This window comes from Augochlora pura, chromosome 4 (assembly GCF_028453695.1).
Source record: "Augochlora pura isolate Apur16 chromosome 4, APUR_v2.2.1, whole genome shotgun sequence".
NCBI classification, from domain to species: domain Eukaryota; kingdom Metazoa; phylum Arthropoda; class Insecta; order Hymenoptera; family Halictidae; genus Augochlora; species Augochlora pura.
This window is the reverse complement of record NC_135775.1, coordinates 6,865,878-6,880,778: the sequence shown is the minus strand read 5'-3', so window position 1 is coordinate 6,880,778 and position 14,901 is coordinate 6,865,878. Positions and strand designations below refer to the sequence as shown.

The 14,901-nt window shown below is 38.5% G+C and overlaps 1 protein-coding gene across 13 annotated transcripts in view; it reads left to right on the top strand.

Annotated features, from left to right (window-relative positions):
- Positions 1-14,901, top strand: part of LOC144468306 (uncharacterized) — a 79,158-nt gene that overhangs the window by 45,087 nt on the left and 19,170 nt on the right. For 8 of the 13 annotated variants that reach the window (XM_078177691.1, XM_078177688.1, XM_078177684.1 and 5 more), the window contains 2 exons: positions 425-586; positions 1,990-2,073. In XM_078177691.1, coding sequence (XP_078033817.1) covers positions 425-586; positions 1,990-2,073 — 246 coding nt within the window. Of the gene's footprint in view, positions 1-424; positions 587-1,989; positions 2,074-8,343; positions 8,515-8,561; positions 8,743-12,813; positions 13,294-13,551; positions 13,826-14,901 lie in introns of those variants that run through there. The other 5 variants (XM_078177695.1, XM_078177694.1, XM_078177696.1 and 2 more) reach the window with 5 other exon arrangements.

The following is a 14,901-nucleotide window of genomic DNA, read 5'->3' as shown; positions in this document are numbered from 1 at the left end:
AAATTCGTCTTCCAATAACAATGAAAATTTAGGAGAAAAGCAAGCATCGTTTCTACATATTTCTCAATCTTTAAAAGAATCTTCAGAAGAATGTAATAGAATCGCAGATTATGTAAATAGTTTAGTATAATGTTGGTCACGGTCGAACGACGTGATGTTCGATCCTTAAAATACAGATGAAAGTTAGAAAATTAACTCTGGAGTTAACCCTCTCTACAGAAGACCGCTTCATTGGCAATTCAATGAAATTAGTGACAAACTTACAAACGTGACAAACATTATCCAAAATAGACAACTGCGGATTTCTGCAGAGAAACAAGAGTTTTTTTAGAGCAATTAAGAACGCTGATCCAAATTTTTTATTGACACTGTACACGTATGTCAGGGTGTATGAAGCGACCTGTACATGCAAATATCTTTACAGGAGTGGAAAATGCAGCTGCCAGCTCGGGCCTGGCTGCGGCCCGTCCGAAAGAAGAGGCGAGCGCGATGGAAACCGTCCGAGACTTCATTGAAAAGATCGTGGAGGGTCTGATCGGAAAGGTGGACGACGCGTCGATCGGTCGACTGTACAATCATCCTGCATGTAAGTTAAAAAGTTACGGCTTGCTCCATATTTCTCTTCCTCCCTTCTGAACGTTAACCCTAAAAAGATCTTATCTAGCACCCGATAAGTCGTACTTGAACGTAGCATTAACACATGTGCGGGTCAAAGTACACAATGCATGGCAGTGACCTAAAGAAAATTTGTATAATAATTATGCAAAAGTCATTCAAGATATAATTCACATGCTTTCCATATCGTTCATGTGACAAACAAAATTTTTACATGCCAGGTGCTAAAAGTCAATGCCAAAATTGTCCACGAAATGAATAAAACTGAGAGTAATGACTTAAACCTTTTAACTCTTTTGCATTTTAAACATAGTCTGTCCGAATATATCTCAATAAAAATAGATTTTGAAAACTGATTAGAATTATAACGGAACGTGTTAAACGTTCATAATTGAATAGAATAAAATCCACGATCTAATGTATTGCTGCTTGATTTATTATCGATAATATTTATCGATAATATTACTTTATGACTTAAGATATACTTCGTCGGAATATAAATTTGCGTGAAAATTCTCCAACAACGAATAACAAGATCTAAAGAAAAATGTAACATTTCCGAGAGGATCGAAAGTAAATGACTGTGAACGGAGATGGTTCGGTCTTTCTAGGGTTGATCGAATCACTGCTAAATCGAGCAAAGAGCGAAAAAAAAGTAAAAGTCGGGATCGTGTTCGTCGACCTCGTGGAAAGAATTCCATCGCGTTTGAAACGGAGAGCTGGGATTCGCGGGCGTATCGTTGATTCAGCAACAAATGCTGCCATCTGCTGAAGACGCTCGAACGTCGCGAAAACTGGCGCGACTCGTTTCACGATTGCACCGATGATATTTCCGCGCGCTATCTATTACCCACTTAACAATTAACTCTCGACAGCCTCGATTACCGGTTGCTTTCATTTTTTTTCTTTATTATTTTTTTTTTATTATCTCCACCCTCGATCGCTCCGCGAAACGCGACGTTACCCACCTGGTAATTAACTCTGGAGCACCTCAATGGCTTCTTCGACGCTTCGATGGAAAACGGTTGTTCGAACGAACGGGACATGCTACATTGTAATTACAGGGCCACGGACGTGTTGCCTAGTCATCCGTAGAAAGAATAATCGAAGCAATTTATCTCTGTGTGAATGATTTTCTTTGCAACGCGAAAGAAGCTCGTGAAATCCTTATTTCAAAGCTCGGCATGCGACCGGGAATACAGAGTTAAAGGATCCAGTGATTGATGAATCTAGAGGACGTTTCAAGTTTGCTTTAGTTGATTGATGTGCGTTGAATTGCTCGTTTGGAAGCGTGAAAGGAGCGATCTAGAGACAGATGACGTATTCCAACGCTGTGCCATGTCCACTAACTACTCCACTAACGCCAATTAACAGATTACAAGCTTTTGGAAAAGCATAGTGTACCCTTGGTCGACGCTCTCGCTCGTATGGCTATGGTTCTGCGATTGTCTTTGTCAAGTAAGTAGCTTCCGACGCAATCACACAGACTATTTGTCTATTCGCTCTTGTTTTGTTTTGTTCCATTTTCCATAAATATTTCCAGTAATGTATACTCCTCTCTAGCACTGTTAATTGTAAGTCCTTGTTGTTCACTCCCCAGCTCGTTCATTTTATGAATCACGAAAACGTAATACATAAGCAGAGACGCAACTCTCGTGCCGTTCTGTAGAACGGGTTGCTCGTTTCAGGTGCTCTCCGCGCTTCATGGTAATGACGTAAGCGCTTCATTATTCGCCTTAGCTTGTTACTTTTATGAACAAAATTACAAAGTGATAATTCCTTAATTTCTTTAAATCTGTGTATTAATAGAAGAATTTTATTATCACAAATAATTTAATACAAGAAAGAAAAATTTTATCTTCGTTGTAGTTCAGGTTTCTTCTAAGGTACATTGATTATTCCAAAAACAGAATCTTCTTTCAGCTGAAGATAATTGAATGACGTTTACGATCGAACTTCTAGTTTATCTTAAAGTTCATGAAATGTGGCTTTGTACTATATTTTCCTTTATGTAGGACCGTTACTTTGACTCGCAGACGAACAAGCTGTTAACGGAGTTACAGCTGCTCTAAGGCTGACAATTTTTTCACTATAAATTACCGATGCTTGAATTATGCTGTCGGGTATGTATCTCGCAAAACCGATCTTGTCGAAGTACCGATCAAAACAGACTTGAACCATCGCTTCGACAAACCAACTATCTTCATAACACAGATACCAATCACAACAGGCTTCTAAAACAAATACAAAGTGGCGAGTTCAACGAACCGATCGCTTCACTAGTTGTACCTCTGAAAGTGTCTTTTTACAAAATTTCCTCGCCTCTCTGCCGATAACCGATGACCACGCACATTATCGAGGCCAACAGCATCGATCTTCGAATCAGAACGCGAAGACGTCGCCTAAAGCTGGTTAGAACACGAACGAACGATCGTGTTTCCGTTCTCCGGCTGGCAATTCCATTACGTTCGAACGGAGTTGAGCTAGACGGGTTGCATAAGGCGGCGCAGAAATCATAATCGACAGTTTCTCTAAGAAAATGTTCTCTTCCTTCCCACGACGCGAGGGAAATTGTCAATCCGTTTCTCGAAAGTTCGCGAAACTCGCGATTCCCACCAATCCGGGGAATTCCGTGGAAATCGTAATTAACGCGTGTTCGACCATGGGAATCGCCATTATGCCGACGGGGGAGCGAGGCGCGGAACGGAAACTGCAACTATTTGACAAATACTCGTGAAACTGGTCACGACGAAATGGTTCGGCAGAGACAAGAAACTGTCGGGACGATTTCGCACGGCTCCCTCTTGATCGAAGACGCCGTTTCGCCGATGTAAGTCCGAGTTAAGAGCTTTTTCTCGGCTCGGTGATCCGGTGGAAAAAGTTTGGGTTAAGCGGAATGACTCAAGCATCCTGAGGAATGGAGGAAGCACGATGTTTGTAGAGGAGACGAGAGAAACGTTTGTTCACGGGTCTCAGAGCAGCAAAGAGGTCTCTGGTGTTTTCATCTGGTTTTTTTCAGGAATCGGAGAGCTGGAAGCACTTCCGATAAGTTGTTAAGCAATAGAGACATGCGCTGGAAATTGCTCAGACGTTCATAGATGTAAAATATAAATGAAATGGCTATGGTAAACTGCGGTGCTTCGAGCCATTTGGTGGAGTTGTAACAAGGAGAAAGTTTGGAAACTATGACAGTTTAATTAGAAAATAATCAAACGACTTGCAATTGTCTATGGATTGTCTGACAATGAGTAAATGCTATGTGATTAAACTTTATTGTCTGTCTAAAAAGCAGTAAAGAAGTGATGAGAATATCAATGCAGATTATTCAAATTGTTGGATAAAAATAGTTTTATTTGTAGCCTCATTACAATGACAAATAGACTGCGGATTTTTATGCATTTAAGGTACATGCACGTTTTTGAAATGCAATTGGATGTATATATTGTCAGAAATTAATTACGTTATCATCTTACGTTGACTATAAGGCATTTTCTAGCAGGTGTAAGAAATCATTTCCTTCTTTAGACTTTTATAAAAATATTGATGGAATTATATAATTTCTTATTATCTGCAAACACCGTATTGTTTCAAATGATTTTAGTTTAGTGCACATCTTTCACCGACAGCAAACCTAAACGTTTCAGTACTTTCCTGAACAACTGTGTATATTTGACCACATATTTGCATGCAGCAGTGAAGGTTGTGCTAAACGCGGTCATAATGATATGCTGCAACTGTTTAGGCCAACAGTTTACCATGGACCATCGAGATAGCATAAATATGTTGATCTGTTTGGAGAAATCATTCACTTCGTTTGCAAAAGCGACTCAGCATAAAATAAGAATCATTCATCTACGTTTTTCATTGAGGATGGTACAAAGATTGGTCGTCGTCACGACAGGATGTTGTAAAATAAGAAAACCTAAGAATAACACAATAGTTTCGATAATATGTACTATAAATTATAAAGAATATAAACGTAAGGTTACATAAGAATATAGAAACTAGCAGAAAACAAGAAAGGAAATAGCCAATGTTAAATCCATTACACATCATCATCAAATCTCAATATCATGAAATTTAATTTTGCGAAGCGAATTATAATCTGCAATGTTGTACAGAATACTGAGATAGACCTCGATAAGAAAATCCAGCGATCTCGCAGTATCGAAGAAATGAATCATACATGATTCTTCGATCCAAGGACGATACTCCGACAACAATGGAGCCTGCAACGATACGAGGGACAATAATCTCGTACTAAACCCTGCTTGTTCGTCGGTTACATAAGAAATGAATCACTCGAAATTCGGAGAACGAGAACCTTATCGAAATTCCAAGAAACAAGGAGGTGACTTGTTATCGTCACAAAAGATGGATAGAAACGATCAACCGAAATTAATTGGGCAGTCGTCGCGTGTTTGGCCGAGAACGTAGATCACGCCGAATTTTCCGTCAGTTGAGCATGATTTTCTTTCACGGGCTCATTGTATTCAGAACATGTTCACAGCCGGAAAGAAACGTGCCGCTCGGAATAGAATTGTGCGAATAACCTTCGGTTTCTGACTCGTTCTTGCGCGATAAGCTCGCAAATTTTACGAGTTTCTGACATTTTCCCGTTCTAGTCTGCCATTTCAACGCTCCACGCGCATTTCTTCCGTTTAAAAGTATATATATCGATATATTGGCCGTCGAACTATTGTCGCGAAAATATCTACGAATTTAACGTAATTTGGTTGATGAGACCAAAACTACGAAACTAAAGATTCTCATATTAATTATTCGCGAAACATTTCAGTTCACATAATGACTAAATAAAGTCACCTGATATTTTACATATGATAGTATATAGATGATTACGAAAATAATAAAGAAAACTTTGAAAAATTCCTTGTATTTTACATTTACGTGTGTACCTGTACTCTTGTAACAAAAGAAACCAACGTTGCAATACAGCCGTAATTTTTGTGATGGTTCGTTCATGTTAAAATAGCAGTAAAATACCTAAATATACATTCCTTTATAAATAAAGTACCATATCATTGTTATGAAATAATTATAAGATTTCACCAAAATATCGGGTAGCTTCACGGAAATTTCAGCACTGTATAAACCAAAATTCGATCAATGCAATTATCTTATGACATTGTCGACATACTAAACGTGTAAACTGCAAATACATTAATTCTACATAACGAGCAGAAACACATAAAATGAGTTTATATGGTATTTATACGGTATATAATAATAATAATAATAATAATAATGGAAACCGTGAAAACCAGTTTGAGGTGTACACCTTCACAAAGTGGTTCTCAGGTGGAACAAATCGAGGTCCGCCATCTATAAAGATGTTAACGAACCGATTATTGCCTTCGAAAATGGGTCGTACACGGATCAATAATTTCAATAAATTATCCAGAAATTAACACGTCCAAGCATGTAACAAAATATCGGCCGATGGATAGATTGCCTCGGAAGTTTCCTCCGATAAATATAAATTTACGCTTTGAATACCCTTTTTTAATTTACGTTTTTAATTTACGCTTTGCATATAATGACGCCGCTCGTTTCGCTGTTTTATTGTAATCGATCCGTTTAAATTAAAAAATTTCAATGAAGGTCAGTGCCACGGTAAAAGGAGACGTCTCGCGAGCGTTAAACCTTCATCTTGGTCATAAAGCAAACGTACCGTGTCTGTACTAATAAAACTTTATCAGCGGACGAGGATTTCAGGTAACACCTTTCGTCAAACCGGTGAAAACAGAACTGACTGTTGTTTTCGGTACGATTCCACCTGCGGCAAGACTACTCTCATTATTCGTTCGCTATTCACGGAAAAGTGACTTTTTAGTTTCATTCTTGCATTCATTCATTCAGACGTTTTTTATAGGAACGATAGCATTTCTTATCATTCTTCTTCCCTACAATTACATTTTACGAGATATTGCGTGAGTTTTATAATGGTGCGATTTACAGTTCAGTTATTGTGCAATGAAAATCTAAAATGGGTCTGATATCTTATAAACATCGAGTTATTCTACTATTTATATAACGTTGACGATTGTAGCTTAAATATTGTAACATAAAAACACGAAATCTCGTCAAAATTAAGTGTTTTATTGAGTTAAAAATACAATAAAATTAATATGTATGCCGCCATCATGTGCCATTTTTTATTCATCTACTGTTTAGCAAATAATTGTTATACATTACGGAAACTGGATTTATTTCTCAGATAAACGATAAAACGCTTAACTTTGTAAAATAATATTGTAATGGACACAACAGAAGAAACTATTCTTATCACTCCACTATTATCTCCGTTGCAGAAATGGTCTGTGTCATCTCAGAACGAAATAACATCATATCTCGTACAACAATAGTTTCTTTGTGCTGATATCGATGCACTTTTCAGATCCTTTGAAACTGTATATAGAATCGAGTACAACTTTGAATTTCATTTGAAATAAATATTGGCAAATGAAAGCAACAAAGATTGGCACGATGAAACAAGGATAAGTACAGAAAAAACGAACATGAAACTTCAGAATTCTTCTTAAATAATACTTCGAAGAAGTGCATAAATTCCTTTAATTCTTGGTGAACAAGGAAAATCGAACATTTTTGTTCATATATGTCACACCATTTGAAACGTTCATTAGTGTGCATAAGAGTGATAATATTAACTTGTTAGCTTAATTCCATGTTCTGAGTTGAAAAGAGTATGAACTTCATATTTAAATTTCTAACCTTACCTTCGACTTAAATTCACAAAATCATTGACTTAAATTATATTAATTTACATTGTAATACAATAAAAATTCCAAATTTCAAATTTTAACAGCACTAATTTTAATATTAACATTTAATAATTTAATAACATTAACACATCAAATTGATAGAATCGAAAATTCAAAAATTCGAAACGAGAATTGCGAAAATTTAAAAGAAAATACTTGCAACTTGAGTCGCTGTCTAACTTTCAAATTCCATTTACAATTACATTATCGTTTTAATTGTACACGAGACCATGGACGATCAGTTAAAAACTGAAGTTATGACGTGAAAGATAGGACAATTTTTCCAGTAAACTTAAAAACTTTAATTTGAATACCTGTCGTTCCTTACAAAACACTTATTTTTTTGCTGACTGTTGGACAAACTATAATTACATGGCTCGCAAGAGATAACTACGTTGCAATTTTTTGCTTTAAATGAACTGGTAGTTTTTCTTCCAGGTAGACAGTTTTCTTCCAGTGAAGCTGTAATTATCGAAGAAACTGACGAACAAAAGTTTTAAAATTTTATAAAAGCGTATTAGATACCTGCACAGAATTTCGGATTAGTTAAATACACATTATGATTCATTTAAAAAAAAATGCATCAAAGATCTATGCAACTCGATGCTGCTGTAAACAGTGAGACTATAATAGCGTTCTCGCAGTATTCTTAAAAATACAAGAAATCTCAAAGCAAAAAAAAAATAAACTTTCGTAAAAAAGACTGTATTTCTTTCAAAAATGAAGCGTGTCTTATGCATAGGGGCAATGGTTTGAAACGATCGGGACTCGGTCCGTGAAGCGAGACGTTTTCCCTGGGCGTCGCGCGAACGCACGGAACGCGTCTGACGATTTTAGAAAATGTAGGTTCCCTTGCAAAAGTATCCCCCACTAAAAGGAAGCCGTACCGCGGCGTATGTGGGGTACGTAGCTCGCGTATCAGGCCGCTTTGGCAAACGCTCAGTCGCGAGCGGCGCAAGCCTGCGATTACACACACACGCGGCGTGTGCTCGGCGAGATCCGTCCGGTCAACAACGACCCGTGTTATCCGTGACAATCTAGTCGGACATCCCGGAAAACCGTGCATCGTGTGACATCGAACGCTCCGCGAATTAGGGTAATTCGACCGTCCTCGGACTCGTTTCACCCCACGGCACGTTCACCCCACGGCACGTTCACCCCTCAGTGACTAGTGTGACGACCAAGTGAACCGAAACTCGGAGAGGATAACGACGAGGAAAAATATTCGGAAACGCGCGTGTCTCGTCCACGGGCTGACGAGGGAACACGAATTCTCGCTGTTAGGTATACGTGCGAATGAAATTCTGTGACGGCGATCCTAAAGGTTGTTCTAAAAACGGCTGAAAAAAAAATGAATAAAAACAGCCGATCGATTCCCGTTAGACGAGCATCGCTGGGTTTCCATTGAAGGAAAAACTAATTTCCACGTGACTATCGATCACCCCCTGCTAAAAACGTGCAGTACCATTCGATCGCGGTTTTACATGCGAATTTGCCGGCAATTATCGGGAAACTGCGGCAAAATATAATTATATTTCCTGCATTAACGCGACCGCCGGCGTTATTTTCCTCTTTAACAGCCTCCAGATTTACACCGTTTTATCGAGTGTGCTCTTTATAAACATTTTTAAAAACGTATCGTTTCATCGAAATATTTTACGAACTCTTTCGTTGACGATTTTCACGAACCAAGAACAAAATTCTGTTGAACTCAACAACAGTTTTATTCACTGTACGTTTCTGCGCTCCATAAATGCTAAGTCAGTGAATAACCTGGTTAAAACTTTGACATTTACGGAACCCGTCAAAACGGCGAGTCACTAATCTTTTTTGCGGTACACTTATTTACGATTATTCAAATTACAAAGGTACATTTATGACCTGTTTATTCAATACATGCGCTAGAGGTATATATTACAATAACACTCGTTCAAAATCAGAATAATTTCTTAATCCTGCTTTATAAATTAATATGAAACAGCACACATAAAATCAATTAAACTTTCTACGCACCGTAGAACATATTTTGAAAACAGCACACGCTAAAATTAGATTCTGAATTCTTTTCCTTTCCGAAGATCTTCAGACACCGTGGTCCGGTTATCGACGATCTACAGCGGGATATTAATAGCAGCGAATAAAAATGTGTCGTTTTGTAAGAGCGCGGAGAGGATGCTCGTAATTATCGTCAGGGCGTACTAATTGTCTGTTAATCACGCCCTTGAGAGATAAGATAACGCGACGAAGGAAACGGTGATTTCAAGAAGCCGCGTCTCTCGCGATCGAGAGGATCAATCTCCGGCAGCCTTGCCGCGATCTCGGGACGAGTTTTAATTGCCTCATTTGGCACGCAATGAGACCCTCTCGCTTTCGATCGGTCTAATCGATGTAAACAACCACCGCTCGTTACTGCCGAACACGTCTGCACACGCATGCTCCGCTTTGCGAGCGTGTTCGGACAGTGGTACAACACGAACGGGGACACTTTGCAATTATGTCGTTGCGATTTACAGTGTTGCGTCGTGGACTTAATTGACGGACTGAATTTCATGCATTTAGAGGGTACGCAAATGAAGGGGGACACCGGAGTAACTATCCGGGCGAACTTTCAAAGCATTTTCTTGTAAAACTTGAACGAGGCAGCCGTTTCGTTATTTTCTTTTTTTTTTACATTGACATGTTTAAAGGTAAAAAATGCTGATCGATGAACAGAGAGCTTAATTGGATTTTATTAAAATCTATACGATCCTGGATCTTCCCGAGTCTGTCCAATCCGGTATTTTCAAAGGTTACAAATAATTAAGGGGGAGAACAAGTTTCAGCGCTGTTTTAATTATAAATAGACTGCGGATTTTATGAGTATATAATAAAACTGGATAAACGAGACATAAAACAGTGAAAATATTACAAGAATTTAAGATTATTATAATATTATCTTTAGTATCTTAATAAGTTGAAAGTTAGAATAGTTTAGAGCTGAAATACATTTTCATTTTGTACAAAGATCCGTAGTATATCTGTAGAAATAATTTGAATGAGTTCTCATTTGCATAAACGACCACGGGCGAGTAACTGGCTTCGATAAGGGAGGAACTGGGGAGAAACGAAGCCATTCGATGGTTCTCTGTTAATCTTTACGCTGAGGTAGTTCGCGCGTGCCTTCCAAAGTACCTTCTGTAGGTTCGTTTTATTACACGGATTTAAAGGAGACAATATCCTCGTAGAATAGTTTTAATCCTTTGGTGAAAAAAGTTGCCTTTTATGAATCTCTTTGCGGGCTCTGTTAGAATAGATCTTGATACCTTTAATGAAACTTCTCGAGCTCTGGTTTTATCCCATAAAATTAACCAGTGATAAGCGTAACCTATAATCAGCCTTTTGCAAGGTTGACTCGCAAATCGTTCGAACTCGTTTCTATAAATTTCCGTCCTTGAAATAATCTATGTTTAACCCAGTTATTTCGCCAGTATCTCGTTAGACTCGAGCAGCTTTCGTGTCCCCAGAAAATGTATTTAACGTTCTAAATTTCTAAAGAGGATTTCTTTCGATTGAAAATGTCCTTGAATCATCGCGACGTAGCGCCGTGTCTTCGACAACGAGAAACTATGTGCATACTTTCTATCGAACGTCAGATGTTGCGTTTCATTTTTTGAGGAAAGGACGCAGCGAATGTGACGCGGCTCGAGACGGCTGTGCACAGTCTTGACAATCATCGCTTTCATTAGCGTTTAAACGGCGACGAAACATTTCCCTAGAACGATAACCGCAGTCCCCGCTGAAAACAGCCGAGGTGTACCGCTAAATCTCGGTTGAAATATCAAAGAGTGCGTTGCGCAACCATAATTACGACGATTGCCGGGGATTAAGAACGCGGCGGAGCCGTGAGAAGAGGGGAAAAAATGGAAGCAGCTATTTTAGCTGGTCACCGTGGCGCCTGGAAAAAACGCAACGATAACTAGGTTTTATCACTAGAGAAACCTGAAATTTCCTATCGCCGGTTTTCTTCTCGTCCGAATCCAATTCATTGAACCTGCAATCGTTCGCGGAAACGTTCGAATCGCGGCGGGCGTTGCATAATTTACGCGGCCATTAAAACTGATTAAGAGAGGGTGGGCACTTAACATTATGAAAAACGAGAATAGACCCAGCATGGAAATAGAAAAATTATCCCGCGCAGTATACATTTCACTGGAAGCGGTGGAATATCTGATAAGGATGTACTATGCTAATGAAAGTTCCAGGAACTACTTGCAAAAATTAGTCGACTTTAAAATTTCATCTCCAGTTTTCTAATTTTGTTGTAGCTTTCTGCTGTTCGTATTACAGATATTTAAAAAATTATTACTTCTTCTTCTAGTCCCTTTATTAACGCCAAATCGATTGAACAGTAACTCTGGAAAAGAACTGTGTTGCTTTATAAGACAGAATTGCCAGACAGAATTTATTTAGACCCCTCCTTGGTTTTATTAGAATATATTTTTCGATTTAGAAGTTTGTTCAATCATTTCTTACGAAAAAATCTTCGCAGCTTCAACAATTTTTAAATAAAAATATAAAGTCGGTTATTTAGATCGGTACGGTATAGAAAAATTTCAATCTTTGAACTTTGAAAATCTCGTTAAAAACCTCTATCTAAACGAAGATGCGTATTTTAAACTTACCTGCCAACGTAGTTTATAAATAGTATTGGAAAAAATGTGATAAATATCACGTAATTGCATGCATTTAAATGTAATTTGATGAAGCTAGATTTGAGAAAAAAACTACACGTTAACGGATGAGACATTGTACGAAGTGCAATGATGGATATTTACAAACCAGCTCATCCAATAAGTTTAACATACACGTCTTCGTTTCTAATGAAGTTTTTAATGAGAAAAAATTTTGATTATTTTGAGGAATGATGATAACGTATATATTTATTTAAACAAATAATTCGGATCGGTTTTCTAATATCTCATTAAAAAACATAAAAAAACCTGTTGAATTTTTAAGTAATAAATATAGCTTGAATCTTCTTTTTAAAGCAGTTAACGAACCTGCACAGTTTAAAAAAATAATCAGAATTTTTAGGTTGTCGATCTTCCTTTGTAAGAGAAGATAAGAGCCTGAAACAATGAGATCCAAGAGTATGAAACAGCGTGTTCCCAGCGGCGAAAACCGACGTGCTATCATTACGGACGACAATTGCACCGACAATCTGGTTGTCAGTGCGGATTTATAAAAAGTCGTCAGTCGAGAAATTTCAAAGTTCAGAGGATCGTCGTCGGACGACTATTCAAATGAGGGTTTAAAGGCCATGTCCGCACCGACGCACACACCTCTTGCTTCCCCACGTCCACGCCACACATCTTTAAGTTGGCTGGTGTGTACAGGTGCCGCGTAATTAAGCGTGTCGTTAAGGTGTAACACCGCTACTACGTCAATGGGTGGAAATCGCGTGAGCGTGTAAAGACGATTTTGGGTCAAATCGTTCGACGCTGCGGTCTGAGAAAAAATTTTCGGGACCTCTGTCCAATAAAGAGACATATTTAATCCGACAGAATAATAATTATATTCGATTCTTTACAATTTTCGATAATTAAAATAAAAGGGATCGCTCGTCATTCAAAAGCGGAGCGACGAAGTTCGTTTCGCCGGTACGAAAATAATCTGGTGTACCGTGAGAAGGTGATAGGCCCGTGATAATGCCGAAAACAAGCGTTTTAATCAGGGAGCAAAAGTTACGTATCCGTCAATAATTTCAATCGTTGCGCGCAACATCGATTTCCGGGACAGCCAAATATCACCGTCCATCGAGATTTTTTTCCGTAATCGTCAGAAATTGCCGGCAGTTAGCCACGGCAGTCGAGGGAAGCTCGCCCGAAAACTTCCGGTATTAACCGATGATGAGAAAACGAGAAAGTTACGGCTGCTAGGTAGCATCTCGAAATGATGCGTTCGCAGGTGATCGGCCCGAAGCACCCGAAACTTTCGCATAACTCTGCCGGAACGTTCCTCGTTTCTCCGAGAACGTTCAGCGCGACAAAATGGTTCATTAGCATCATAAACGGGCACGGTGAACCGAGGATCGTCGTCGTGTTCCCTCTGTTTCCGAGCTCGACGTGAAAAATCCAACATTTCTCGACCGTAGTTCCTATTGACGGAGACACAAAGACTGTTCGAGATGACCGACGATAGGATAGACTGTACGAGAGAGACGGGAGCCTCGACGAAACGCGATTCGCCGTAGTGAATTCGCGTTCCAGGATAGTGGAAAGTGTGAACAAATATTTAATGTTCGTCGCGGTGAGATACGATGCGAAAGAGGAGATAAATGTTGCTGGAACTCATCGTAGAAATGCTGACGCTGGTCGGCGGACTGATCGTCATCTACTTCGTCTACGTTCTCGTCACCAGGAGAGATGGTAAATATCGGTGTTTGCGTTGCCGAGTTCGCTTCGCTCGCAAATACGTTATTAATAAATCATTCTACGGTACATCGAACATGATTAAGATAAATGATCTAGCATCGGATCTGTTCGGGTTATTAAAAACTACAAACATTTAAGCCCGAAGACATTCAGTTTTTAATTCATTTATTAATCAGTTAGCTATTCCGGCTTCTTTGACAAGTGTATACCGACGATGTGTCGCAAAAGGTAAGCGATGACGGGTATATTATTTTTAACTCAAACACTGCATACAGTTTTCTCATTATAATGATTTATATAGTACTTAGTTCTCATTCGAATTACAATTCATTAGGCTCGTCGAAGGGCGAATATATTTGAAAGTAGAAACTCTTGGCATTATATCATAATGATCATTTATTTAAAGTTACGTTGTTAGATAAAGTGTCCAGATAGTTCCGAGAAAATGAGAGATTCTTTGCTGAGATACTTCTACCGAACGTTCGTCTTGCAAACTTAATAAAGGCGACACATATTTATGAGCGAGTTAAGTTTCCGATAAAGTGAAATAGGCTGTGAAAGGGGTTAAGGAGAATGGCCCCTTTTATAGTCAGACTATGCAGAAATCAGGAAATGGTTCTCAAATAAATCTCTCCGGTTACACACTCTGGATCCATTAATTTACAGAATTCAAATAGCGAATCCCCTGTTACAAGCAAAATGTTATTTCAAAGCGATTAATTAACATAACTCATTCGCACACAGACTATAGATTTTCTTTGAAAATATAACTTCCTGCAACGTAGCCACGAAGACCATAATTAACGAAAGTTTAACTTCGGTTTACATAATTTCGAAACATTACCGACTGAAATGAGTATGACTTATAAATGCCATTTCAACTAATCCCTTATTAAGCAAATAAACATCAAAATTCGGAACATTCATTAACAAAATACGTGTTACACAGATAGCCTCGATTAAGGTTATATGAAAAATAAAACCGACTGATAACGAGAACGATAAGTAGACGGTTCAGAAGCCAATCAGTAAATAAACTGATTTTTATTTGAAAATCAGTTACGCTGAAC